This window comes from Bos indicus, chromosome 5 (assembly GCF_029378745.1).
Source record: "Bos indicus isolate NIAB-ARS_2022 breed Sahiwal x Tharparkar chromosome 5, NIAB-ARS_B.indTharparkar_mat_pri_1.0, whole genome shotgun sequence".
Classification (NCBI taxonomy): Eukaryota; Metazoa; Chordata; class Mammalia; order Artiodactyla; family Bovidae; genus Bos; species Bos indicus.
This window is the reverse complement of record NC_091764.1, coordinates 45,186,096-45,211,446: the sequence shown is the minus strand read 5'-3', so window position 1 is coordinate 45,211,446 and position 25,351 is coordinate 45,186,096. Positions and strand designations below refer to the sequence as shown.

The 25,351-nt window shown below is 38.6% G+C and overlaps 1 protein-coding gene across 3 annotated transcripts in view; it reads left to right on the top strand.

Moving 5' to 3' along the window:
* The first annotated feature begins 2,553 nt into the window (after nucleotides 1-2,553).
* The window catches only part of NUP107 (nucleoporin 107), a 48,175-nt gene continuing 25,377 nt past the window's right edge, over nucleotides 2,554-25,351 (top strand). Inside the window, exons 1-10 of one of the 3 annotated variants that reach the window (XM_070789333.1) lie at nucleotides 2,554-2,668; nucleotides 4,925-5,016; nucleotides 5,732-5,818; nucleotides 6,470-6,585; nucleotides 8,458-8,602; nucleotides 13,570-13,673; nucleotides 17,137-17,264; nucleotides 18,221-18,269; nucleotides 24,619-24,690; nucleotides 25,092-25,180. In XM_070789333.1, coding sequence (XP_070645434.1) covers nucleotides 4,941-5,016; nucleotides 5,732-5,818; nucleotides 6,470-6,585; nucleotides 8,458-8,602; nucleotides 13,570-13,673; nucleotides 17,137-17,264; nucleotides 18,221-18,269; nucleotides 24,619-24,690; nucleotides 25,092-25,180 — 866 coding nt within the window. In that variant the 5' untranslated portion in view covers nucleotides 2,554-2,668; nucleotides 4,925-4,940. Of the gene's footprint in view, nucleotides 2,715-2,918; nucleotides 3,409-4,924; nucleotides 5,017-5,731; nucleotides 5,819-6,469; nucleotides 6,586-8,457; nucleotides 8,603-13,569; nucleotides 13,674-17,136; nucleotides 17,265-18,220; nucleotides 18,270-24,618; nucleotides 24,691-25,091; nucleotides 25,181-25,351 lie in introns of those variants that run through there. The other 2 variants (XM_070789332.1, XM_070789331.1) reach the window with 2 other exon arrangements.

Genomic DNA, 25,351 nt, shown 5'->3' with positions numbered 1-25,351 from the left:
ATCCTTTTAAAAAATGATATAGACTTTGAACTTCCCTGGTGGCTCAGTGGTAAAGAATCTACCTGCCAATGCAGGACATCTGGGTGCCATCCCCGGTCTGGGAAGATCCCACATGAACAACTAAGCCCATGCACCACAACAACTGAGCCTGTGCTTTAGAGCCCAGGAGCCCCAACTACTGAAGCTGGCGTGCTCTAGAGCCTGTACTCCTCAACAAAAGAAGCCACTGCAATGGAAAGCCCGCACACCACAACTAGAGAGCAGTCCCTGCTTGCCACAAAGAGAGAAAATCCTGCTCAGCAGTGAAGCCCCAGCACAGCCAAAAATAAACAAAATTATTATTTAAAAAAATGACATAGCCTTTAAGAATATGACATAAACTGTTAGAACCAGTTAGGTCCAAGATGACAAAAGATTCAATTTCCCGTAGACACTGAGCCTCATAAAGTGAAGTGAAAGTTGTTCAGTTTTTTCTGACTCTTTGTTACCCCATGAACTATACAATCCATGAAATTCTCCAGGCCAGAATACTGGAGTGGGTAGCCTTTCCCTTCTTCAGGGGATCTTCCCAACCCAGGGATTGAACCCAGGTCTCCCGCATTGCAGGTGGATTCTTTGCCAGCTGAGCCACAAGGGAAGCCTGAGCCTTATAAGCTCATTGTGATATATTAGTCTCTAAATAACAGTTGCTATGACAGTTCTGAGGCCCACCCACCGTAAAAGGCCATCAAGTGGTGGTGGCCTAATTCCTCGAAATCCTCCTGCCTTCCCCAAAATAGTTGAAATAATTCTTCCACTTGTTAGCCTATGAAATTACTGCTGCTGATTAGTTACTAAATCATGTCTGAATCTTTTGGGACCTCATAGACTATAGCTCTACAGGCTCCTCTGCCTATGGATTCTCCAGGCAAGAATACTGGAGTGGGTTGCCATTTCCTTCTCCATGGTGTCTTCCTGACCCAGGGATAGAACCCACGTCTCCTGCTTAGCAGGCAGATTCTTTACACTGAGCCACCTGGAAAGCCCCAGTCTATGAAATTACCCAGCCCACAGAAATCATTCCTTATTTCTGGGCTTCCTAGTGCCTTTTGAATGAGGCACTTTTAATTGTTAATTTTTTGATGTGGACCATTTTTAAAGTCTTTATTGAATTTGTTACAGCGTTGCTTCTGTTGTTCATGTTCTGGGCTTTTTTTGTTGTTGCTGTTTTGGCTCAGAGGCATGTGGGATCTGAGCTCCCTGACCAGGGATGAAAACTACACCCATTTCAGTGGAAGGCAAAGTCTTAACAATTGGACCTCCAGGGTAGTTTCCTGGTACACTTTTTACACAAATGTTCTGGACAGGGAGGCCTGGCGTGCTGCGATTCATGGAGTCGCAAAGAGTCGGACACGACTGAGCGACTGATCTGATCTGATCCCTCTTTACATATGAACTGAACCTTGGAGGTAATCCTTTGCTCCAAACTGCTCTTCCCTTTTACTGTGTGCCTTATGGTCAATCACTGCAAATACATTTTACAAATAAAACACTTTACAATTCATTTGCCAGGGGACACATGGCAAGAACCTGAAACAGGCTCCTACTTTGAATAAACCTGATTCCAGTACTGACAAAAAAACATTAAGGCCACATTTCATTTTCCATTAAGAGACAAGTACTCTTTTGTACAAGAAAAATTAGAATATGGGGAAAAACGAGGGTACTAGAGTGAGACTCAAATAGTTATTGATGGAGGAGAAAATTAACATTTCGATGACTACTATGTGCAATGCACATTTGACATCTCCTTTTAATCCTCCCAACAACTCTGTGATGAACGCGTTATCTCCGTTTTACAGGCAAGCAATCTGCAGCGCCGGGGTTTCTAACCTAGATGGAGCTCAACGCCACGTTTTTTCAAAACCCCACGCTGTCTCAGCAGGAATTAGGTATGAAGTCCTCCTGGAACGCCATTGCCCAGGATTAGGGTGGAATATATCAACAAATGCCTAAGGAAAACGCAAATGTATTCCTCAGGGCTAGAATATACAGCTTTTTGACTACTGCATTTTGAAATAGAGGGCGACACCAACACCTTTTATACTTTTTAAGTCAGGTTAATCATTTTCTCCTTAATAGGGAAATATACCAAGTAAAGAATAATTAGCCACTATGGAAAACAGTTTCAAAAACTAAGCGGTTTACACTACAGCTCAAACAAGGTGCGTACAGTCAGAGATATAAGAACCTCCAAGATGTAGGGCAGAGCCGGCACGTCTGAATTCAACGTCCAGGGTATGAGGAAATGGCTTCACGTTTTTCTATACCATCAATATACATCAGGACCTCCAGTAGAACCCCGGCGCCTGGACCACGCCCACAAGTGTCAGTCAAGCAAAGTGGCAGCCGCGCAGCACGGGTAAACGATCAGGCCCCGCCTCCTACCCCACTCCTACCCCGCCCCTGATCCGGTTCTGCCCAGCCCGGAGCCATTAATCGCCGACCCAACTTTGCGCCTGCGCAGACCGAAAGTGCGGCTGCCGGCGAAAGAATTTGTGCATGCGCCTAAAGGGAAAGTTGTTTCTTTTCCCCTCCCACCCCTCGCGAGAACGTGAAAACTTGCTTCCGGGTCGAAGGGTTTACTTCCGGTGAGCGGGTAGACTGAAACGCGGTTGCTAAACTGGAGGTGAGTTTGCGAAGTTCTCGGTGGAGAAGGCTGTAGCCATGGACAGGTAAGTTCTGGTGGTGACGGCTGAAGTCGGTCACTTTCCTCTCCAGCGTGTTGGAGGAATGAAACAGGTGAAACCCGACTCAGAGGAAGCAGACGAGGGCCTGGAAGCTGACCCTAGGCCTCCTTTTCCGGCTAGGAGACTGCAGCTAAGGGAGAAAGGCCGCTTGGGCCGGCGACGGATATAGTTAATGATAATCTGGTTCCCCCGGAGAAGGCAATGGCACCCCATTCCAGTACTCTTGCCTGGAAAATCCCGTGGACGGAGGAGCCTGGTAGGCTGCAGTCCATGGGGTCGCTGAGAGTCGGACACGACTGAGCGACTTCACTTTCACTTTTCACTTTCATGTATTGGAGAAGGAAATGGCAACCCACTCCAGTGTTCTTGCCTGGAGAATCCCAGGGACAGGGAAGCCTGGTGGGCTGCTGTCTATGGGGTCACACAGAGTCGGACACGACTGAAGTGACAGCATAGCATAGCATAGCAGTCTGGTTCCCACGGCAACTCTGCCATCTACTCTTTTTCACGCAACACCTTACGCTCCAGGGGTGGGCGAGGTCGGAGGTGGCCCGGCATTCGAGATGCTGAGTTACTGCCCGAGATCACAAGACAGCGACGGAACGGGCTCTCACCCTAGGCTTCCTGATTACAGGTTTCAACACCGGATAGTTAATCTTTATGTGACCTCGGAACTATGGTAGGCTCCTGCATAAAGATGAGTTATTCAAAGTTCTTGGCCTCGGGGAATGTATAGTGAAGGAGACATTGCGGAGCAGTGCGGAATGATAAATGTTTTGTACTACTTTGTTGGGAAACAAATGGAGCAATGAAGTCTCCTTGTCATGGAAAGTATCAAGAAGACCTCTCAAAGGAGAGTACATTCTAGGTGGTCTTTGAATAGTGGCAGTAGCCTACATCGAGTGCCTTAGCCGCTTTAAATGTATTATTGTTGTTCAGTTGCTAAGTGGTGTCCGATTTTTGCGACCCCGTGAACTGCAGCCGGCCAGGCTGCTCTGTCCATGGGATTCTCCACGCAAGAATACTGGAGTGGGTTGCCATGTCCTCCTCCAGGGAATCTTCCCGACCCAGAGATCGAACTCGCGTCTCCTGCTTTGCCGGCGGGGGGCGGGGTGGGGGGGGGTGTCTGTGTGTCTGTGTGTAAGCATTTGTGATGCTATATTAGCTATTTTAATCCTTCTAACAATCCTATGAGGGTAGCTACTGTGATCCTCTCTTCACACATAACATTGAGGCTAAAAGAGGTTAAGGAACTTGATCAGTTAGGAAGCTAACAAAGGAAGCTAAGAACCAAGTTGCCAACCTGGATATGTGTTTCTAGATTCTAGGGAGCTGTTTGATGAGTAAGACTTATTCACCAGATAGACCAAAGAGGTGAATATAGGCCTCTGAAAAGAAGCATGGGTACAAAGGTGTAAGGATATGAACGTGTAGCTGAATGATCACATGCAGTGTGTGTTTGTATGGAAGTGATGTTTGTGGCTGAATTGGTAAGCTGGGGTCAGATTATAAAAACCATTGTAGGAAATTTGGACTTGATTCTGTAGGCCAGAGATATCTATCTGAAGATTTTAAGTGGAGGAAATACACATTAGATTCTTATGATACAGATCTTATAATACAATTTATTTTCTAGACGTTGGGCTATACGTCTGTGACTATAATAGTGCTGAGACGGGAGACACCCTTAGTGTTCTCTGGGAAGAAAAGCTTGAAGGATCATTTCTTTCCAATATATTATTTATTTTTTACTTAGTCTCCCAAGTCACCAGCTTAAATAGAAGTATCCATGGTTTGAAGTACTTTGGAGACTACAGAACATACTTTTAAGAGTTCCTGCAACTTTAGGAACCTCCTCAATCCAACGAAGAAAGGTTTATCTTCACGAAGCAATTATTTAAAGCACTGTTAGAATATAGATTTAGATTCCAAGTGTTAAAATAATTCCAGAAGAGGAAAAAATTAACAAGTAAGTCAGAGAAGACTTTATGCAGGTAAAATGTAAGCAGGACTTTGAGAGAGAAGCTGGATTTGGAGTCAGAGAAGTATTAGCAACAAAAAAACAAAGACTTGGCAGTTGTGATGATCTGCGCCTTAACTGACTTAGGATCCTTTCCTTCAGTCATAATGATAAAGTTTTTTGCAAATGCTCCATTCTCATTTCATTCACGTGAATTTGGTTATTGCCATTTTAGGAGTGGCTTTGGAGAGATGTCATCTCCTGTGATCCGGGAGGCAGAGGTGACTCGGACTGCACGCAAACAGAGTGCCCAAAAAAGAGCTTTACGTATCCTTTGCATTTTAAGCATCATTATAGAAATTGTAACATGTTTGGAATTAGCATTATAGACTTCATGAGCGATGTTAAACACTAACTGTAATAAAATACTGTGGAAAATAATTTTTTTAAATCTCCCCATGTGTTATTTGGTAAATATAATGCTGAAATTCAGTGAGATTCATATTTCCTTGAAAATAAGGATGTTCCATTTTACTGCTAACTATCATATTGTGGTTAGCTTTTGCTGAGATTAGATTTTCTTTATTATTTGAGATCTAAGAACTCTTAGTTCAGTGTGTGGTAACCTAAGACTTGAGCTCTTAGTTCAAGACGGTAGTAATTGGTAACTAGAATTTAAAGGGGAAAAGGAATTATTTACTCTTTGCCGAGAAAATATGGTAGCTATAAAATACCTTGTCTTTGAAAAACATTCCCATATTTTGTATAGTGTAAATATGGTTCATGCTGGGGGGATTGGGGGCAGGAGGAGAAGGGGACGACAGAAGATGAGATGGCTGGATGGCATCACCAACTCGATGGACGTGAGTCTGAGTGAACTCCGGGAGTTGGTGATGGACAGGGAAGCCTGGTGTGCTGCGATTCATGGGGTTGCAAAGAGTCGGACACGACTGAGCGACTGAACTGAATTGAAATATGGTTCATTCTAACTTTAATGATGTTTTTTTCTATACGAAAAACTTTTCCTTAACATTTCCTGTAGTTCGGGCAGCCCAAGATGAAATTTTTTCTAATACCACTCCAAGAAACCAGGTTATGCCCCGAACTCCCAGCTCATTTCGACAACCTTGTAAGATTTTTTTGCTTTTAAAGCATTTAATAATGATAAGAGTAATAGCAGCTAATACTATAATATATATTATATTTTTAAGTTATTTTTAATTAAGAGCAAATAATAGGGATTGCACTTACTGTTTGTTGAACTCTTACCATGTGTAAGCCTTTACCTAATTGCATGATAGCTGTGAAGTAGATATTGTCTCTATTTTGCCAAATCTGAACGTGAGACCTAGAGAAGTTGATTAAAGCAGATAAAATAGCTAGGTAAGAATGTAAGTAATGGAACCAAAATGCAAATCATAATCTGCTTACTTCAGAGCCCATGTCTTCTATACTATAGTATGCTTTATAAAATTAGAATTTGATAAACTCATGAACTCATGAGTGTCTTTTTTTTTTTTTTTAGTGTTCAGTTATGTTATAATGAAAGCATCTCTGTTTGCAGTAAAGTTTTTTTTGGTGGGCTCAGTAGTGCCAAAAGTTCGTATTTAGAAAAATAAGTTAAATCTTTATATTATAGAAATGTTAATATTGAAAGTATTTATTCACTTAGAATCTAAATAATTGAAAAATGAAAATTATTTGTTTTTATTTGCTTGTTTCATTGTCATGATCAATGCTCCTGCACTTCGAATTCTTTTTACTAACTTCTTGCTTGTAGTTACTCCACCAAGCCGGAGCTTACTGAGGCAACCAGATATATCCTGCATTCTTGCAACTGGAGGGAGGTCTCCCTGGCTTACACAGTCTTCAGGGTTCTTAGGAAATCTGTCTATGGTATGTAGAAAAATGGGGCTGAAATTTTCTCCCTTTTTTAACTATGGTATGATATTTAGCTTAAAAATTTTTTTATGAGAATTGAAGTCTTATTCATAATAAAAGTAACTCAGTTATGTAGGTTGAAATCATTTTTTGGTTAGACTTCCAGAAAACTGAGACCCGTAAGCATCTCACGTCATAGGTGGAAACTGTGACACCAGCAGCAGTTAGATGCAGATAAAATGTATTAATCTGACAGTTTACTGATCAGATTTACTGATTGGTTGCTAGTGGTGGTAAAAACTGAGCCCTGTTTTGAAGCATAGAAGAGGAGGCCAAGAGTAATCAATGAAAACTGTCATAAGGAAGAAGAACAAAGCATTAAAGGAGAGAAAAGAGAAAATTTGAGGAAAAGTTAAGTGAGACACTCTTCAGGAATCATTATGATACAGTATTAAAATAGCAAAAGAAATGTCATATAGACTGTGATCCAGAATGACCTGACCTACGTGCTTAAAATACCCTATAGAGAAAGAACGAGTTGTGCCTAACTGAGAAGAGGAAAACGAAAGAGTTTTGTCGGACTAGTAGAGTGTTATGGCTCATTTAGTTCCAAGAACAAGATGAAAAGGGCTCTTTATTTGGCTCTGTGGTTATTGAAAAAACGGAGAGTTTTACACACACCAGGAATGGCTTTGTGGTTACTGAAAAAACAGAGTTTTACACACACCAGAAATTGTCTAAATTATGTGTTTTCAAAGGAATGGTTTTGCATATTAAACCTCTCCTTGTCTTAGAAGGTTAAATCAATCTTTGAAATATTTTAGAGTGTTAGTATCTGATAGTGATCTAGTCATTGAACAGTTTTACTCTGGTTATGAAGCTGGTTTATTTTGGGAACATTTATTCTTATTCCACTTAAAAACATAAGTGAATTGACTACTTCTAGGTTTCAGCATAAGATGATGAGTTTTATTATTTAGTGCTTTAGAACTGCAAGTTTAGTAGTAAAATTATTACTCTTCTAAAGGCCAGGATAGAGTAAATATGTATTGATTATCACAGAGTGTTTGGAAGTTACTTTGTAGTAAAAAATGTTTTCTTGATTTTGTTTTGCCAATTTTAGTATCGGTTATGAGAGGTGTTTGAAGGAAGTACAATTATTTGTTACGTTGGTTGATTTTAAGTACACCATGTGTACACCATGTGTCTACCTACAAAACATTTTTATGAATGCAGAATATCACTACTGTGTAAGATTTTCAGTTTGATCTGGGTGCTAATGATGATGAGTACCCAGAAGGAAATCAGTCTTGTGATAGCTGAGGCTAAAGTCTCCTCAGCCCATAGTTACTATCTCATTAATATATAGGGTCCTGGCACCCATCTTTAGCATTTTCCCTTGGGGAGACTAATTTAAAGGAAATTTTTATTGTTGTTCATGCCTGAATCTTTTAACATATTGCATTTGCTTGGTATGTCTCCAGTACTTAAATCTGTAAGTTTCTAAATCATCCTTTTTTTTCATTACCATTTATATGTTTAAGAAACTGAGTCATTCATCCCATAATATTTCCCCAAATTAAAAAATTGATTTGAAGTAGTCCTAGAGAGTAAAATTCATGAACAGAGGAGCCTGGTGGGCTATAGTCTATGGGGTCATGAAGAATTGGACACAACTGAGTGACTAACACTTTCACTAGAGCATAAAAGCATGGAGTAGTGCAAAGAAGAAAACAAAGCCATAATATCCTTAACAAAATAATCATGTGGCTATCTTTTAAAAGTGAAAAACACATGTGTTTTAAAAAAAAATGTAATAGTATTAAAGTCTTTATTCACTCAGTGGCAATAACTACATTACTTTTCTGTGTCTCCTTTATCTTTTAGGTGACTAACCTGGATGACAGTAACTGGGCCACTGCTTTCTCATCACAGCGTGCAGGGCTGTTCACAAACGCAGAGCCCCACAGTGTAACCGAGGATGTTACCCTCAGTGCTGTTATGTTACGAGAGGATGATCCTGGAGAAGCTGGTAAAATAGCTTTGGTCTTTGTTTATAACACAGTAGTTTGCCATTTTACTAACATCAAGGAAATCATCTCCTATTCCTGAATATTTAAAAATATTTTTTGTTATGCTTGTTAGTTACGGTAATGGCTGTGCCACTTGATGATAACAGGTTAGTCAAAAGTTTGTTTGGGTTTTTCAGTGAAATTTTTGGCCAACCCAATAGTAACTCTAGAAAGTTGAGAACCTCACCTTAGTTCTCAGTTGGAGCAGCATCCTGCCATTTAATCATTTCAGTGTAAATAGCTCCCTGTTAGGTCATTAGACTAGTCGTTAATGCTTTTATTCTTTCCAAACTTGTGCTGTTGAGAGAGCTTCTCTTTTTGTTTAATTTTTATCTGACATTGTTGACATGTTTTATTTTGGCCTGAATGCTAATGCTGTTTCTTCAAATAGTATTGTGACCATTCTGACTTTAGGCTGGTTATTACCATTCCCTTTTGGGAAAAAACATTTGCTTTTAGTGTGTTTGTACCTGCACATTAGGACATAGATTCTTCGTTAATTTATCATCACAGACTAACATACACGAGTGCTAGTCAGTATGCTACCACTGTGTGCACGTTAACTCATTTCATGGTCCATTAAATAGATACAATAACGATTTCATTTTCGTGGAAAGGAAACAGCTGCTCGAAAAAATTAACCTATTTGAGCTCACCTGGCTAGGAAATGATGGCTGCTGCTGCTGCTGCTAAGTCGCTTCAGTCGTGTCTGACTGTGCGACCCCATAGACGGCAGCCCACCAGGCTTCCCCGTCCCTGGGAAGTGATGGCACCAGGATTTAAAACTGAGCAGTTTGATTTCAGCACCCTTCTCTTAACAATGTGGTGACTACTACTCCTTTGTAGTATATGCCGGTGATAAGCATCAAAAATGCTGTGTACTTAATATATAAAATATAAGAATTTCATGTTTAGTATGAACCATGGCTGAGGCCTTAGATATTATACAGTATTATAGTAGGATGTATATATTTCCCCTGAATAAAGCATGTCATTTTAGGATCTGCTATAACTTTCCCAGTTACTTTGTTATGGTGTACTTATAATATAATTCAGGTGTTTTAAAATTTGGCTCATGTTTTTGAAGTAATTGTTGACTGACTAATAACTAATATATCTTTGGAATCTTAAAAGACTTGTAGATGAGAGAAGACCAAATAGATAAATTGGACTACATCAAAATATGGATCAGAAAATATAGTCAATAGAGTGAAAACGCCACAGAATGTGAGAATATATTTGCAAGTCATATATCAAAAAATTAATATTCAGAATATAAAAAGAACTACAACTCAACAGTAACAGAAGACAATCCACCTAAAAAGTGGACAGAGAACTTGTATAGATATTTCTCCAAAGAAGATACAAAAGTAGCTATCATGCACATGAAAATTTGCTCAGTATAGCTCAAGTGGTAAAGAATCCACCTGCAGTGCATGAGATGGAGATTCAGTCCCTGGGTCGGGAAGGTGCCCTGGAGAAGGAAACAGCAGCCCACTCCAGTATTCTTGCCTGGGAAATCCCATGGACAGAGGAGCCTGGTGGGCTGTAGTCCAGGGAATCACAAAGAGTCAGACACGACTGAGCACTGGAAGGAGGTAGTAATCATTAAGGAAATGCAGATCAAAACCACAGGGAGACAGCACCTCACACCCATTAAGATGGCTACTCTCAAAAACAAAAAAATCCCCCAATAAACAGGAAATGGTAAATGTTGGCAAGGATATGGGAAAATTGGAACTCTTGTGTGTTAGTTGTGGGAATGCAAAATGGTGCAGCACTATGGCAAACAATACGGTCGTTCCTCAAAAAATTAAAAACAGAATTATCTTTTGATTTAGCAGTTCTACCTCTGGGTGTATTCCAAAAGAAGTGAAAACCAGATTTTAAAGAGATTTGTATTTCCTCGTTCATAGCCCTGTGAACAAAAGATAGAAGGAACCCAAATCCCATTGATGGGTAAAGGATAAAATATGATAAATACTTTTTAGTGGGATATAATTCAGATACATGCTACAACATGAATGAACTTTGAGGACTTTATGCCTGATGAAATAAGCCAGTAGCACAGGGACCAAATACTGTATGATTTCACTTATATGAGACACCTAGAGTAGTCAAACTCATAGACATAGAAAGTGGAATAATGATTGCAGAGGTCTAGGGACAGGGGAGAATGGAGAGTTACAGTGTTAGAGTTTTTTGTTTTTGTTTTTTTGAAATAGACATTCTGTAAGTTTAAGGTATATGACATATTGCTTTGATACACTCGCGTATTGTAATATAATTATTAGTGTTAGCTAACACCTCCATGATACTTTCACATTATATAATTATCATTTCTGTGATAAGAACATTTAGGATCTCATCTCAGCAACTTTGAACTATGTAGTGCAGATTTATTGACGATAACAATGCTGTGTGTTGGATTTTCAGAATTTACTCATCTGCTCACTGCAAGTTTGTACACTTTAACCAACATCTCACAATTCCCTTATCCTCGAGACCCTGGGAACCACCGTTCCAGGCTCTGGTTCTTTGAGTTTGGCTTTTTTAGATTGCTCATGAGTGATACAGTACAGTATTTGTCTCTCTGTTAGCTGTTAGATTTATTTTACTTAATGCCTTCAGGGTTTATCCAGGGTCTGTCCTGTTGCAAATAGCAGATCACTTTTTCATGGCTGAAAAATATTCTGGTTTTGTGTGTGTGTGTTTATGTATGTATTAATATCTTGTTGTTTAGTTGCTAAGTCATGCCCAACTCTTTCTGTGACCTCATAGGCTGTGTAGTTTCCCAGGCAAGAATACTGGAGTGGGTTGCCATTTCTTTCTCCAGGGGATCTTCCTGACCCAGGGATCGAACCCACGTCTCCTGCATCAGCAGGCAGATTCTTTACCTCTGAGTCACCAGGGCAGGCCTGTATATATATACATACACATACATACATATATGTATGTGTGTATGTGTGTGTATACACACACACCCTGCTTTTCTATTTATCTGGTGATGCATACTTGGGTTTTTTCCCTATCTTGGCTGTGGTGAACAATGCCACAGTGAAAATGAGAGTACAGCTGCCTTTTCTTTTTATTTATTATTTTTGGTTGCACTGGGTCTTCATTGCTATGTGCAGGCTTTCTCTAGTTGGGGCAAGGGAGTTGGGACTACTGTTCATTGCAGTGCACGGGCTTCTCGTGGAGCACAGGCTGTAGGTATTGGCTTCTGTAGTTGTGGCCCACAGGTTTAATTGCTCCACAGCACGTGGAATCTTCCCAGACAAGGGATCAACCTGTGTCTCCTTCATTGGCAGACAGATTCCCATCCACTGTACCACTGTATCTATAGGGAAGTTCCTATAGATAACTTTTTGTTAGCCTGTTTTCATTTCCTTTGAATATATACCCAGAAGTGGTATTGCTAGATCATTTGGTAGTTCTATTTTTAATTTTTTAAGAAACCTTCATACTGTTTGCCATAGTGGCTAAACTAATTTACGTTCTCACCAGTAGGGCACAAATGTTCCTTTTTCTCTGCATCTTCACCAACACTTGACATTTCTTTCTTATTGATTGGTGATATTTGTTCTTATACATGTGTGGTGATATCTCACTATGGTTTTGTTTTGTGTTTCCCTGCTGATCAGTGTTGTTGAGCATCTTTTCATGTACGTGTTAGCTATTTGTATGTCATCTTTGGAGAAATGTCAGTTCAGTTCCTCTGCCCATTTTTAAATCGTATTGTTTGTTTTTGAGTTTTATGAATTCTTCATATATTTCGAAGATTAACTTTTTATCAGATATATGGTTTGCAGATATTTTCTCTCATTCCATAGGTTGCCAGTTCATTTTGTTGGTTGTATCTTTTGCTGTGCAGAGCTTTTTAGTCGATATAGTCCCACCTGTTGAGTTTTTGCTTTTGTTGCTTGTGCTTTTGGTGTCATATCCAAAAATTATTCTCAAGACAGGTGTCAAAAAGCTTTTCCCTATGTTTTTTTCTAAGCGTTATACAGTTTCAGGTTTCGTATAAGTTTTTTTTTTCTCTCCAAGTTTTGGCTGTGCTTGGTCTTCATTGCTGCTCATGGGCTTTCTCTACTTGGGGGAAGCTGGGGCTACACTCTAGTTGCGATGCATGGGCTTCTCATTTCGATGGCTTTGCTTGTTGCAGAGCATGGGCTCTAGCGCTCAAGGGTTCAATCGTTGCAGCACATGGGCTCCAGAGTGCAGACTCAGTAGCTGTGATGCACAGCCTTAGTTGTCGCGAGTCATGTGGATTCTTCCCGGACCAGGGATTGAATCCCTATCCCCTTCATTGACAGGCAGATTCTTAACCTGACCACCAGGAAAGTCATCATTTAAGTCTTTAATCCATTTCAAGTTCAGTTTTATGAGTTGTGTAAGATAGGGATCCAGTTTTGGTTTTCTGCATGTGATTTTCCAGTTTCCTTGGCACTGTTTATTTAAAGAAACTATTCTTTCTCCATTCAGTATTCATGGCTCCCTTGTCAAATATTTCTTGACTATATATGTAGGAGTTTATTTCTGTACTCTCTGTTCTGTTCCATGGATTTGTGTGTCTGTTTTGAATACTAGCTTCTGTTGTGTAGTGTGAAATCAGGAAGTGTGATGCCTCCAGCTCTGTTCTTTCTCAGGATTGCCTTGGCTCTCTGGGGTTTTAGGTTTGCAAAAAGCAAAGAGTTCTGTGGTCGGATGGTGGTTATGGTGGCACAGCTCTGTGAATGTACTTTCTCCCACTGAACACTTAAAAATGGTTAAAATGATAAATTTGGTTATGTGTATTTTACCACAATTATGTATTTTAAAAAACACAGTAGTTTCAAGAAAGTATTTAGAGCTGTGTTTTAAGTTTTCAAACAAACAGAATGACTTGGAAGTATGTCACTTAATTTGTCTGTTTATTGTGTTCTAGCATCCATGAGTATGTTTTCTGATTTCCTGCAGTCTTTTTTAAAACACTCTTCAACTACTGTTTTTGACCTTGTAGAAGAGTATGAGAACATTTGTAGTAGTCAGGTAAGTTACTTCACATCATTGTTGGTCAGACTTCAGTAATCAAGTTTTTTTCTGAACAACATTAGTTTGTGAATTTCCTTCCTGTGTTTAAGGAGGATGTCTTAGAGATAGTTAGAAAGTCAGCCAGAGCAGATCTACTTTTTACACATTGAGAATCTTACTGTATTTCTTTTAAGGACAGAAGGATTCTGCAACTTGGACAAAGGAAAACCCAAAGTATACCAAGAACTTAAAACTCAACCATAAGAAAATGAACAATCCAATTAAAAAATGGACAAAACATGTAAACAGACACCTCATCAGAGAAGATCTGCAGACGGCAAATAAGTATATGAAAAGATGTTTAATATTAACACGACATTGAACATCAACTCTAATATAAAGTGAAGATTGAAAAAAATTTTTTAAAACACATCATGTGTCATTAGGGAGTTGCAAATTAAAAAAAGATGCTACTATACACCTGTTAGAATGACCAAAATCTGAAACACTAACAAAACCAAATGCTGACAAAGATGTGGAACATGAATTCTCATTTATTATTTTTGGGGATGCAAAATGATAGCACTTTGGAGCATAATCTCTCAGTTTCTTAGAAAACTAAACATACTCTTGCCATATAATCCAGCATTCATACTCTTTGATATTTATCCCAAAGATTAAAAGATTTATGTCCACATAAAAGCTTACACATAGATGTTTATAGCAGCTTTATTCATAGTAACCTGAATTTGGAAGCAATCAAGATGTCCTTTAGTAAGAGAATGGGTAAGTCAACTGTGGCTCATCCAGTCTGTGGAATATTACACAGCCCTTAAAAGTAATGAGCTATCAAGCCATAAAGAGTTGAGGATGGACCCTGAATGTATATCACTAAGTGAAAAAACCCGATATACAAAGGTACATATGGCATGATTCCAACTGTATGATATGTTGGAAAAGGGAAAACTTAAAGAGAATAAAAAGATCCGCAGTTGCCAGAGTTCAAGGAGAGATAAAGATAGAAAATGAAGCACAGTAGAGTTTTAGGGGAGTGATATTTAATGAGTAGAAGTAGGATTTGTAGGAGTTGGTAACCCATTCCAGTATTCTTGCCTGGAAAATTCCAGGGATAGAGGAGCCTGGTGGGCTATAGTCCATTGGGTTGCAAAGAGCTGTACGAGACTGAGCACATTATAATGATATTACATGATGGGTACATCATTATACATTTGTCAAAACCCATAGATTGTACAGCACCAAGAGTGAACCCTTCTGTAAATTATGGACATTGGGTAATAATGACATGTCAATGTAGTTTTATTGACTGTAACGGATGTACCACTCAGGTACTGGATATTGATAGTGGGGGGAAAGAGTGTGCATATATGGGGCAGAAAGTAATGAGAACTCGCTGTACTTTATTCAGTTTTGCTGTGAATCTAATAAAACTGCTCAAAAAGTTGTCTATTTTAAAGAAAAGGAAAACAGCTTCAAGAATAATTGAAATAATAGTAATAGCCAACTATTTTGAGCATTTAAATCAAGAAACACCTGGAGTAACAGGCAAATTTGGTCTTGGAGTACAGAATGAAGCAGGGCAAAGGCTAGTAGAGTTTTGCCAAGAGAATGTACTGGTCATAGCAAACACCTTCTTTCCAACACCACAGAAGACTCTACACATGGACATCACCAGATGGTCAACATCGAAATCAGATTGATTATATTCTTTGCAGCCAAAGATGGAGAAGCTGTATACAGTCAGCAATAACAAGACTGAGAGCTGACTGTGGCTCAGATCATGAACTCATTACTGCCAAATTCAGACTTAAATTGAAGTAAGTAGGGAAAACCACTAGACCATTCATGTATGACCTAAGTCAAATCCCTTACGATTATACAGTGGAAGTGAGAAATAAATTTAAGGGACTAGATCTGATAGACAGAGTGCCTGATGAACTACGGATGGAGGTTTGTGATATTGTATAGGAGACAGGGATCAAGACCATCCCCAAGAAAAAGAAATGCAAAAAAGCAAAATGGCTATCTGAGGAGGCCTTACAAATAGTTGTGAAAAGAAGAGAAGCCAAAAGCAAAGGAGAAAAGGAAAGATATACCCATTTGAATGGGTTCCAAAGCCGAGTTCCAAAGAATAGCAAGGAGAAATAAGAAAGCCTTCCTCGGCGATCAATGTACAGAAATAGAGGAAAACAATAGGAAAGACTAGAGATCTCTTCAAGAAAATTAGAGATACAAGGAAATATTTCATGCAAAGATGAGCACAATAAAGGACAGAAATGATATGGACCTAACAGAAACCGAAGATATTAAGAAGAGGTGGCAAGGATACACAGAGGAACTGTACAAAAAAGATCTTCATGACCCAGATGATCACAAAGGTGTGATCACTCACCTAGAGCCAGATGTCCTGGAATGCGAAGTCAGATGGGCCTTAGGAAACATCACTACAACCAAAGCTAGTGGAGGTGATAGAATTCCAGTTGAGCTATTTCAAATCCCGCAAGATGATGCTGTGAAAGTGCTGCATTCAATATGCCAGCAAATTTGGAAAACTCAGCAGTGGCCACAGGACTGGAAAAGGTCAGTGTTCATTCCAGTCGCAAAGAAAGAAATGCCAAAGAATGCTCAAACTACTGCATAATTGCACTCATCTCACACGCTAGTAAAGTAATGCTCAAAATTCTCCAAGCCAGGCTTCAGCAGTACATGAACCGTGAAGTTCCAGATGTTCAAGCTGGTTTTAGAAAATGCAGAGGAACCAGAGATCAAATTGCCAACATCTGCTGGATCATCGAAAAAGCAAGAGAGTTTCAGAAAAACTGCTTTATTGACTATGCCAAAGCCTTTGACTGTGTGGATCACAACAAACTGTGGAAAATTCTGAAAGAGATGGGAATACCAGATCACCTGACTGCCTCTTGAGAAATGAGAAATCTGTATGCAGGTCAGGAAGCAACAGTTAGAACTGGACATGGAACAACAGCCTGGTTCCAAATAGGAAAAGGAGTCTTAGGAAAAGACTGGTACAAAAGTCTTTGTACCAGTAGGAGAATTTTTCTTAATGTTTTTTATATGGTATAAATTTTTCAGATAATTTGAAAGTATCTTATTTTTAATGTTCATTCTGCTCTGTTGGTTCATGATATATGATTTTATCAGGCATAGGTTAGATTTAGCTATCTTCTGGGTTGATCTACAGGGAGAAAAATGTACTCATGACTGTTACTGTTGAATCTGAAGTCTAGAATATGTTAAACTTCTACATACACACTCACCTAGACACACCTTACTTCAAAGTAAGGCCCTTTCTAGTGGGAATGTTATATTACATTTAATTTAAAAAGGCAGTAGACAGGAAAAATTTGTAATGTAAATGTATACTTTTGGCACTATGTACTTGAAAAATACAAAGTTGTGACTCAGAATTACAGAAAACCTCTTTACATTTGTGTCTTTAATTCAGGTAAATATACTGAATAAAATAGTGAGCCGAGCAACACCTGGACTTCAGAAGTTTTCAAAAACAGCCAGTATGCTCTGGCTTCTTCAACAGGAGATGGTCACATGGAGGCTGCTGGCTTCTTTGTATAGGTAAAGTTGTGTAGGACTCAGAAATAAACTGGTGATTAACTTAGAAGTTAGAATGAGGTGTGTTTGGAAATACGTTCTGCCATTTTATCGGAGAAGGCAATGGCACCCCACTCCAGTAGTCTTGCCTGGAAAATCCCATGGACGGAAGAGCCTGGTAGGCTGCAGTCCATGGGGTCACTAAGAGTCGGACACGACTGAGCAACTTCACTTTCACTTTTCACTTTCATGCATTGGAGAAGGAAATGGCAACCCACTCCAGTGTTCTTGCCTGGAGAATCCCAGGGACGGGGGAGCCTGGTGGGCTGCCATCTATGGGGTCGCACAGGGTCGGACACGACTGAAGCGACTTAGCAGTTAGCAGTTCTGCCATTTTATGATGCTTATCATGTCTAATGCCTTTAGTTGTCAGAGGTGAGTTAGGAGGAAAGAGGGGAATATTAAATCATAAAGTTGGTAACTATCAAAAATTGGATATTTGTAAAGATTTAAGGAAAGTGTTAAAAACACAGCAATATTTAGAAGAAGATAGATTACGGAAAAAAGTGACAGATACACTTGATAGTGTATCTCAGGTAGAAAGTCTGAGAGAAGTTAATCAAATTTTTCTTAGATGCTCCTTGGTTTTGGCTCTCATTCTGTTGCTTTCTCATCCCAGTGAGAATACCTAAAGAGAAAATCGTATTTTTTCATTTTGGCCATGTGAAAACGTTACATTCAGAAGTTAAGTTTATGCATTAGCAGGTGGCCTTCAAAGACTTTGTATTGTGTTTATTTTTAGTAAATACTATTTTTTTCAATATAAGAGTCAGAAGGCATTTACTACTTGATTCTTGTTTTTAAAGCATGTTAGCTAAGTTACCCCAGATGGAATGCAAGTTTGTGCGTGTGTTAGCTTAATGGTGATTTCATTTCTCTTGTGAAATAAGGCTTTTTCATTTTGTGTTGTTTTTCCCCAGAGACCGAATACAGTGTGCATTAGAAGATGAAAGTATGTTTGCAATTACTGTAAGTTTTATATTGTTTTTTCCCTTATAAATGCTTAAAAATTTAAATGGTTTTTATAGAATTTGATTTTTGATGCTCCTCTAGAGTTTCTCCATTTTTAAATTTTTACAAGTAAATAAAAGATACAGTAAGCAAAACTGTGTACCCTGTAGAGTGAAAGGTGTAAGTCCTGTTTTATCCTTCGTGCTTTTCAGTCTAACAATTCAGTACGTATCCTACCAGACATTTTCTTTGCATCTTTATACATATATATACACAGAAGTTTTATGGGTGTTTTTTTAAGATCAAGTTGAGAATGTCATTTTGAAATATTTAGTTAAACCTTGGGAAGAGCAGTCACAGTGTTCTAAAAATGCCTTCCTTCAGACCAGGGACCCTCTAAGTGAAGGGTGTGTCTCACTGAACTTGAAACATTGAATTTCTAGGAAATTTGAAGGAGTTGTCCCTTAGGCCATTCAGCAGAAGCTTTTTTTTTAGTGCAATTTGGGTGGGGTGTTGCAGTGACTTGGTTCCTAGCAAAGGTATTAGCTGTTGTTCAGTCGCCAAGTCGAGTCCAACTCTTTGCAACCCCATGGACTGCAGCACGCCAGGTATTAGTCAGGTTGTTAAATTGTGCGGACTTGTTTGCAGTGCTGAATGTATTTTGTCCTCTCCTAGAGACTCCAAGCAGAGAGAAGATAGAGCCTGAAGGCAATGAGTCACCCGACTCTGTCTCATTCTGTAAATCATCTTCTCATAGTTTTCTTCACCTCCCAGCAGACCTGTGGGAACCTAGCCACTTTGCCCCCCTTCAGAAGTCAGCACCCTCTGCAGTTAACTCCTGAACAACATGGGTCCACCTAATATGCAGATCGGTTTTTCCCCCACTAAACGCATACTACAGTATTACGCAGTCTGCAGCTGGTTGAATTCTCAGGTGCAGAACCTCCAGTACAGAGGAAACCAGCAGTGTAGAGAACCAACTGTAAAATTATATTTGGATTTTCAAGTACAAGGAGGATCGATAACCCTGACTAACACTTGCATTGTTCCAAGGTCAAATGTATTTCTTTTTTTCTTTTAAAGCAAAATAATTTTCAAGTACAATAACTCCAACCTGTCAGAAGTCAAACCCACTCTTGTTTTTCAGTGGATAGCACCATGACCAATGAACATTCCCTAAGCCAGCACTTCTCAAACTTTGCTGTGCACATCAGTCACCTGGGGATCTTGTTAACGTGCAGATTCTGATTAGGTAGGTCTGGGATGGGCCTACAAGTCTGCATTTTTAACAAGCTCCCAGATGGTGCTGGTGTAGTTGGTCTGTAAACTGCACTTTGAGTAGCCAGGGTCTAGACTGGTCTCTGCCTCATCTCAGAAACAACTGCACGTTGTGTATCAGACTTTGCTGACTCTGTCTCTTCTGTTGCAATTCTGCTCTCTCATCTTGTTTCTGTTGCCACCACTTAAGCCAGAACTTTCATCATTTTTCTTAGGAATTATGCCAGTAACTTTTGTCCAGTCTCCCTGGCTTTCGTTTGGCAGGGATGGTTTGGGCGGGGGTTCTCTTTTTTTTTTTTCTTTTTTACCATATAGTATGCTCTCATTTATACGTTATACTGAGAGTTTTTATTTTTTTTATTTAAATTTTTAAAAACTTGATTATATTTTTGGCTGCGCTGGGTCTTCATTGCTTTGTGCGGGCTGTCTCTAGTTTCGGTGAACAGGCGTCTCACTGTGGTCACTTTTCTTGTTGAGAAGTACACGTTCTGAGCACATGGGCTTCAGTAGTTGTAGTCTGCAGGCTCAGTAGCGGCGGCTCAGGGTCTTAGTTTCTCTGTGGCATGTGGAATCTTCCTGGATTTAACCTGTGTCCCCTGCATTGGCAGGCGAATTCTCATCCCCCAGGAAAGTCCACTGAGAGTTTTTATTATTCATCAATATAAATATATACTTTCATGTCAATTTGTATAAGTTTACCTTATTTTTTCATAGTATGCTTAAGTATAAATGTACCATAATTTTTTTCAGACATTCTGCTGGACATACTTAAATTGTTCCAGTATTTTTCTTATAGTAATCAATGCAATGAACATTCACACCTACATATTTGAGGATTTCCTATATTTCTGGAAGTGAAATCATTGGGACAAAGTTTGAGAGATTGTCGTGTTGCCTTCCTAATGAAATGTACTAGTTCACACTGTCATAGTATGTGAAAATATTTGCTCTGCTATCAATCATTTGATTTTTTCCAGTTGGAGGGGAAATACCTCACTTTAATATGCATATCATTAATCATTAATAAGATGGAGTGTTTTCATTCTGAAGTATTTATATTATATGAATTCTATTCTTTGCTCACTTGTCTGTTCATTATTTTCTTTTTCTTTCCTCAACATGGTAAAGATAGTCTTTCTGTCACTTGTCTTTCAGCTTTGTTTCAGGGGTCTTTGTCAAGCAGGCATTTCCTTCTTTAACTGATCAACATCTATCCTGCTTTCCTTTATCATTCACCATATGTTATTAAGGAAGGCCTTTCTTACCTGTGTGAAAATTATTCTCAATGTTTTCTTCTACATGAAGTTTTTTTCCCTATACAAGAAGTTAATTCACCCAGATTGTTTGTGAAGGGAGCAAGAGATTTAACTTTTCCTCAATAGATATCCATTTATCCTGACACCCTTTATCATATTTATGAAAGTAAAAGTCGTTCAGTCGTGTCTGACTCTTTCTGACCCCCTGGTCTATACAGTCCATGGAATTCTCCAGGCTAGAATATTGGAGTGGGTAGCTGTTCCCTTCTCCAGAGGATCTTCCCAATCCCGGATCAAACCCAGATCTCCTGCATTGCAGGTGGATTCTTTAGCAGTTAAGGCACCAGGGAAGCCCAAGAATACTGGAGTGGGTAGCCTATCCCTTCTCCAGTCGATCTTCCAACCCAGGAATTGAACTGGGATCTCCTGCATTGCAGGCAGATTCTTTACCAACTGAGCTACCAGGGAAGCCCTATCATATTTATACATAGATCTTTTTTGTTTTGATTGCTTTATTTGAAAACCAGTACTACACAACTAAGTCACTCTAGCTCTGGAGTTTTGCTGTTTTAAGTTTTCTCTTCATTTGGGGTTATTTTTGCCCACGTTTTCCCAGATAAACTTTTTCATTTCTTTTTTTAAAAATCCTTTTGGGAAATTTTTTGAAATAATATTGAATCTGTATATTAATTTGGGAAGACCTGACGTCTTAACTACGTTGGATTTTCCTAGTAATGAATATGGCATCTCTAATTATTTAGATCTTTTATAGATTATATAGATTTGTGCTCTTCATAAAAGTCATTTATAAAGGATTTACATTAATCCTGTTGAGAATGACTTTCCTTTCCTATTGCATTTTCTAATGATTTACATGTAAAGCTCATATTTGACCATCTTTTGGACCTGACATTAGCTCCAGCAAGTTTTAAATTTGATTTTATTGGGTTTTCCCTGTTGGCAGAAATCATCTACTAATAATTAATTTCTTTTAATCCTTCTATTTGGTATATTTTTAAGGAAAGTTTTACTCTTTATTTAAAAAATTTTTTGGACTGTGCTGGGTCTTCCTTTCTGTGCGTGGGCTTTCTCTAGTTGGAGTGAGCGAGGGCTCCTCTTGGTTGCAGTGCATGGGCTTCTCATTGCTCTGGCTTCTTTTGTTGTGGAGCACGGGCTGTAGGCCAGTGGGCTTCAGTAGTTGGGGTACACAGGCTCTGTGGTTGCAGCATGGGAGCTCTAGCGCTGAGGCTTAATAGTTGTGGCACATGGGCTTAGTTGCTCCACAGCGTGTGAAATCTTCCTGGACCAGGGATCAAACCCATGTTCCTTGCATTCTCAGGAGGATTCCTATCCACTGTACCACCAAGGAAGTCCATAGTCTGTTATTCCTCTTACTTGCCTTATATCATGGGCCAAGAACTCCCATACAATTATATCAATGATAGCAGGTATTCCTTTCTTGTACTTGACTTTTGATAAGAATGATTTTGTGTTAGTGAAGAATAAGAATTTTTTTTTCTCTTAACTAGCTAAGAGTTGCAGTCAAGTGCTTTTTATCTTCTGTAGATACCTGTTTTAAGTTTATTTTATTTTTGGCTGCATTGGGTCTTGTTGCTGCATGGGTTTTCTCTAGTTGCAGCGCATGGTCTCTAAAGTTCATGGGCTTAGTTTTCCGTGGCATGTGAAATCTTCCCAGACCAGAGATCAAACCTATGTCCCTTGCATTGGCAGGTGGATTCTTAACCACTGGACCACCAGAGAAGTCCTATAGATAACTGTTTTAATTTATTAGCATAATGGTTTGCATTAATAGTTCTCCTAATGTTGAACTATCCTCAAACAGAATAAACTTTAAGTCATGATATATTCTTAAATATGCTACTAAATTTTATTAGCTGATTTTTTTTAGAAGTTTCCCAAATATATTTTCTTTTTTTGTTACTTTTTCGTATCTAGTTCTAGTGCCTAGAATTGTGCCAGCTCTGCAGAACAAGTTCATACATCTTCCATCTTTGTGTGCGTGTGTGTGTGTGTGTGTATGTGTGCACGCATGTGTGTGCTTTGTTTGAAAATTATAGTAATTAACCTGTTCTTTGAATCCTTAGTAAAAATATGCCTTTAAAACCATAAAGACCAGGTGCTCTTTTAGGGTTTAGCTGTTTTTGTGTTCTCATTACAAAAAGTAACCTATGTTTAAAGCAACTATGAATAGTCAAAAAAGAAGAAAAGATACTTTTATTTTATAATAAATGATTTTAACCACATTTGTTAACTTGCTTTTTCAAGTATCTTTTTAAAGTATCTTAAAATATTTTAAAATATTTTTTCAATCTTTTAATTTATTTATTCTACAAATACTTATTTCATTCCCAGCTAGTGAGATGCATATCTTGGAAGATTATTTATCTTGTGTTTGGCTATTTATTGAACTCACTTATATGTTTTAATAGTTTTTTGTTGATTATCGTGCTATTCTAGGTAGATATTCCTGTTAATCTACAAATAGTGATGACTGTGACTCTTTTTCCCTATTTTTAACTACTTAGTGCTTCTTCTGGTTTTATATATTAGCTAGAACTTTTAATAGTAAATTTGAGTGATTTCAGCAATTTTTTTTCCATCTTCTGGATTCTAAAAGGAGTGTCTCTCTTTACAGTTAAGTAGGGAGGCCTGGTGTGCTGCGATTCGTGGGGTCGCAAAGAGTCGGACACGACTGAGCGACTGATCTGATCTGATCTGATATTTGCTATACTGCTGCTGCTACTGCTAAGTCGCTTCAGTCGTGTCCGACTCTGTGTGACCCCATAGACGGCAGCCCACCAGGCTCCCCTGTCCCTGGGATTCTCCAGGCAAGAATACTGGAGTGGGTTGCCATTTCCTTCTCCAATGCATGAAGGTGAAAAGTGAAAGTGAAGTCGCTCAGTCCTGTCCGACTCTGAGCGACCCCATGGACTGCAGCCTACTGGGCTCCTCCATCCACGGGATTTTCCAGGCAAGAGTACTGGAGTGGGGTGCCATCGCCTTCTCCGATATTTGCTATAGGCTTCACTATTAATAGATACTCCATTACATTGGCAAAATATTCTTTTATTTCTAATTTACAAGGATATTTTTATCAAATGACATTTTGGCGTCTATCAGGATCTCCTGGAGAAGAGAATATCTACTGACTCCGGTATTCTTGCCTGGAAAATCCCGTGGACGGGGAGCCTGGTGGGTTACTGTCAATGGCGTCACAAACAGCTGGACACGGCTGAGCACACATACATGTTCGCTAGATTCATGTGTATCTCTTTTCCTTGAACCATGAATAAGATGAATTAATAGATTTGGTCATTGTGTGTTATCCTTTTACTGTATTGCTTGATTTAACTTGTTAATATTTATGTCAAGTTGTCTAAGTCAGTCTTTAGAAACTTGGATTATTCCTAAGTTTTATCGTCCATCAACTTCAGTGTAGAATGAAAAGATTTTAAAAATTTTAAATGTTAACTTCCTAATATGCCTCGTGACTGCATCCTGCCCTTTATTGTGAATTGTTTCATTTTGTTTTATGTTTTATTGTTCTCTAAAACAACATCTTTGGAGAAATAGAACCTAAAAATTTTAAGTGTAACCAAGAATTAAAATATCAAGTAAGAGTAGCTGCTCATTGATCTAGCAGTTTGAAATTTATTTATAAAAAATTTTCAAAGATGAATATACAGATTTGCTGTCTTAAAATAGTTATGGGTGATAAAATATACTTATTTCAGATTCTCTTTTACCATTCTGTTGAAATAATGTTCCTTGAGCATCTTCTTTTCTTTTTTTCCATCAAATTTTTAAAATAGGCTCTTAATGCCAGTGAAAAAGCAGTTGTGGAAGCATTGTTTCAGAGAGATTCACTTGTCCGACAAAGTCAGGTATGACTAGAGTTTTTACATTTTAGGGGTGAAATATGGAGAAAAGGTAAATGACCTTTAAAAAATGAAGTTTTTTAGATTTGAAACTTTTTCCTTAAATTTTTTTCTTTTTCATCTTTTAATTTATAATTAAAAGGAAGTAAGCACCTTGTTTTTTGGTTTTCAAATAATAACCCTAGCATTTACAGGAATAGCCTGTTAAAAACAGTAATATTCCTCTAGAAAATTTCTTTTGCCATAATATTTATACATCTTTAAAAAGTAAAAATAGTGGTAGAAAAAGTTATTACTTAGTATTTTTTGAAAGAGAAACTTTGTTTTAATTGTGGGAGTAGTACTACTTCAAATAAAATCCTTAACAAAATTTATAGTTAATGCTCTTTTTTTATCCCCTTCCCTAGCTGGTGGTAGACTGGTTAGAAAGCATTGCCAAAGATGAGATTGGAGATTTTTCTGATAATATTGAATTCTATGCAAAGTCGGTGTATTGGTAAGTCACTAAACTTTTATTCCTGAAGTCACTTAATGTTGATTTTGTTTATCCATCTTTCAATAACCATTTATTCAGTTCTTGCTGAATTCAGTCTGTGAGCAAAACAGATAACAGCCCTACCTTTATGGGATTTATAATTGTATAAGAGTTAGACAGCAATTAAATATA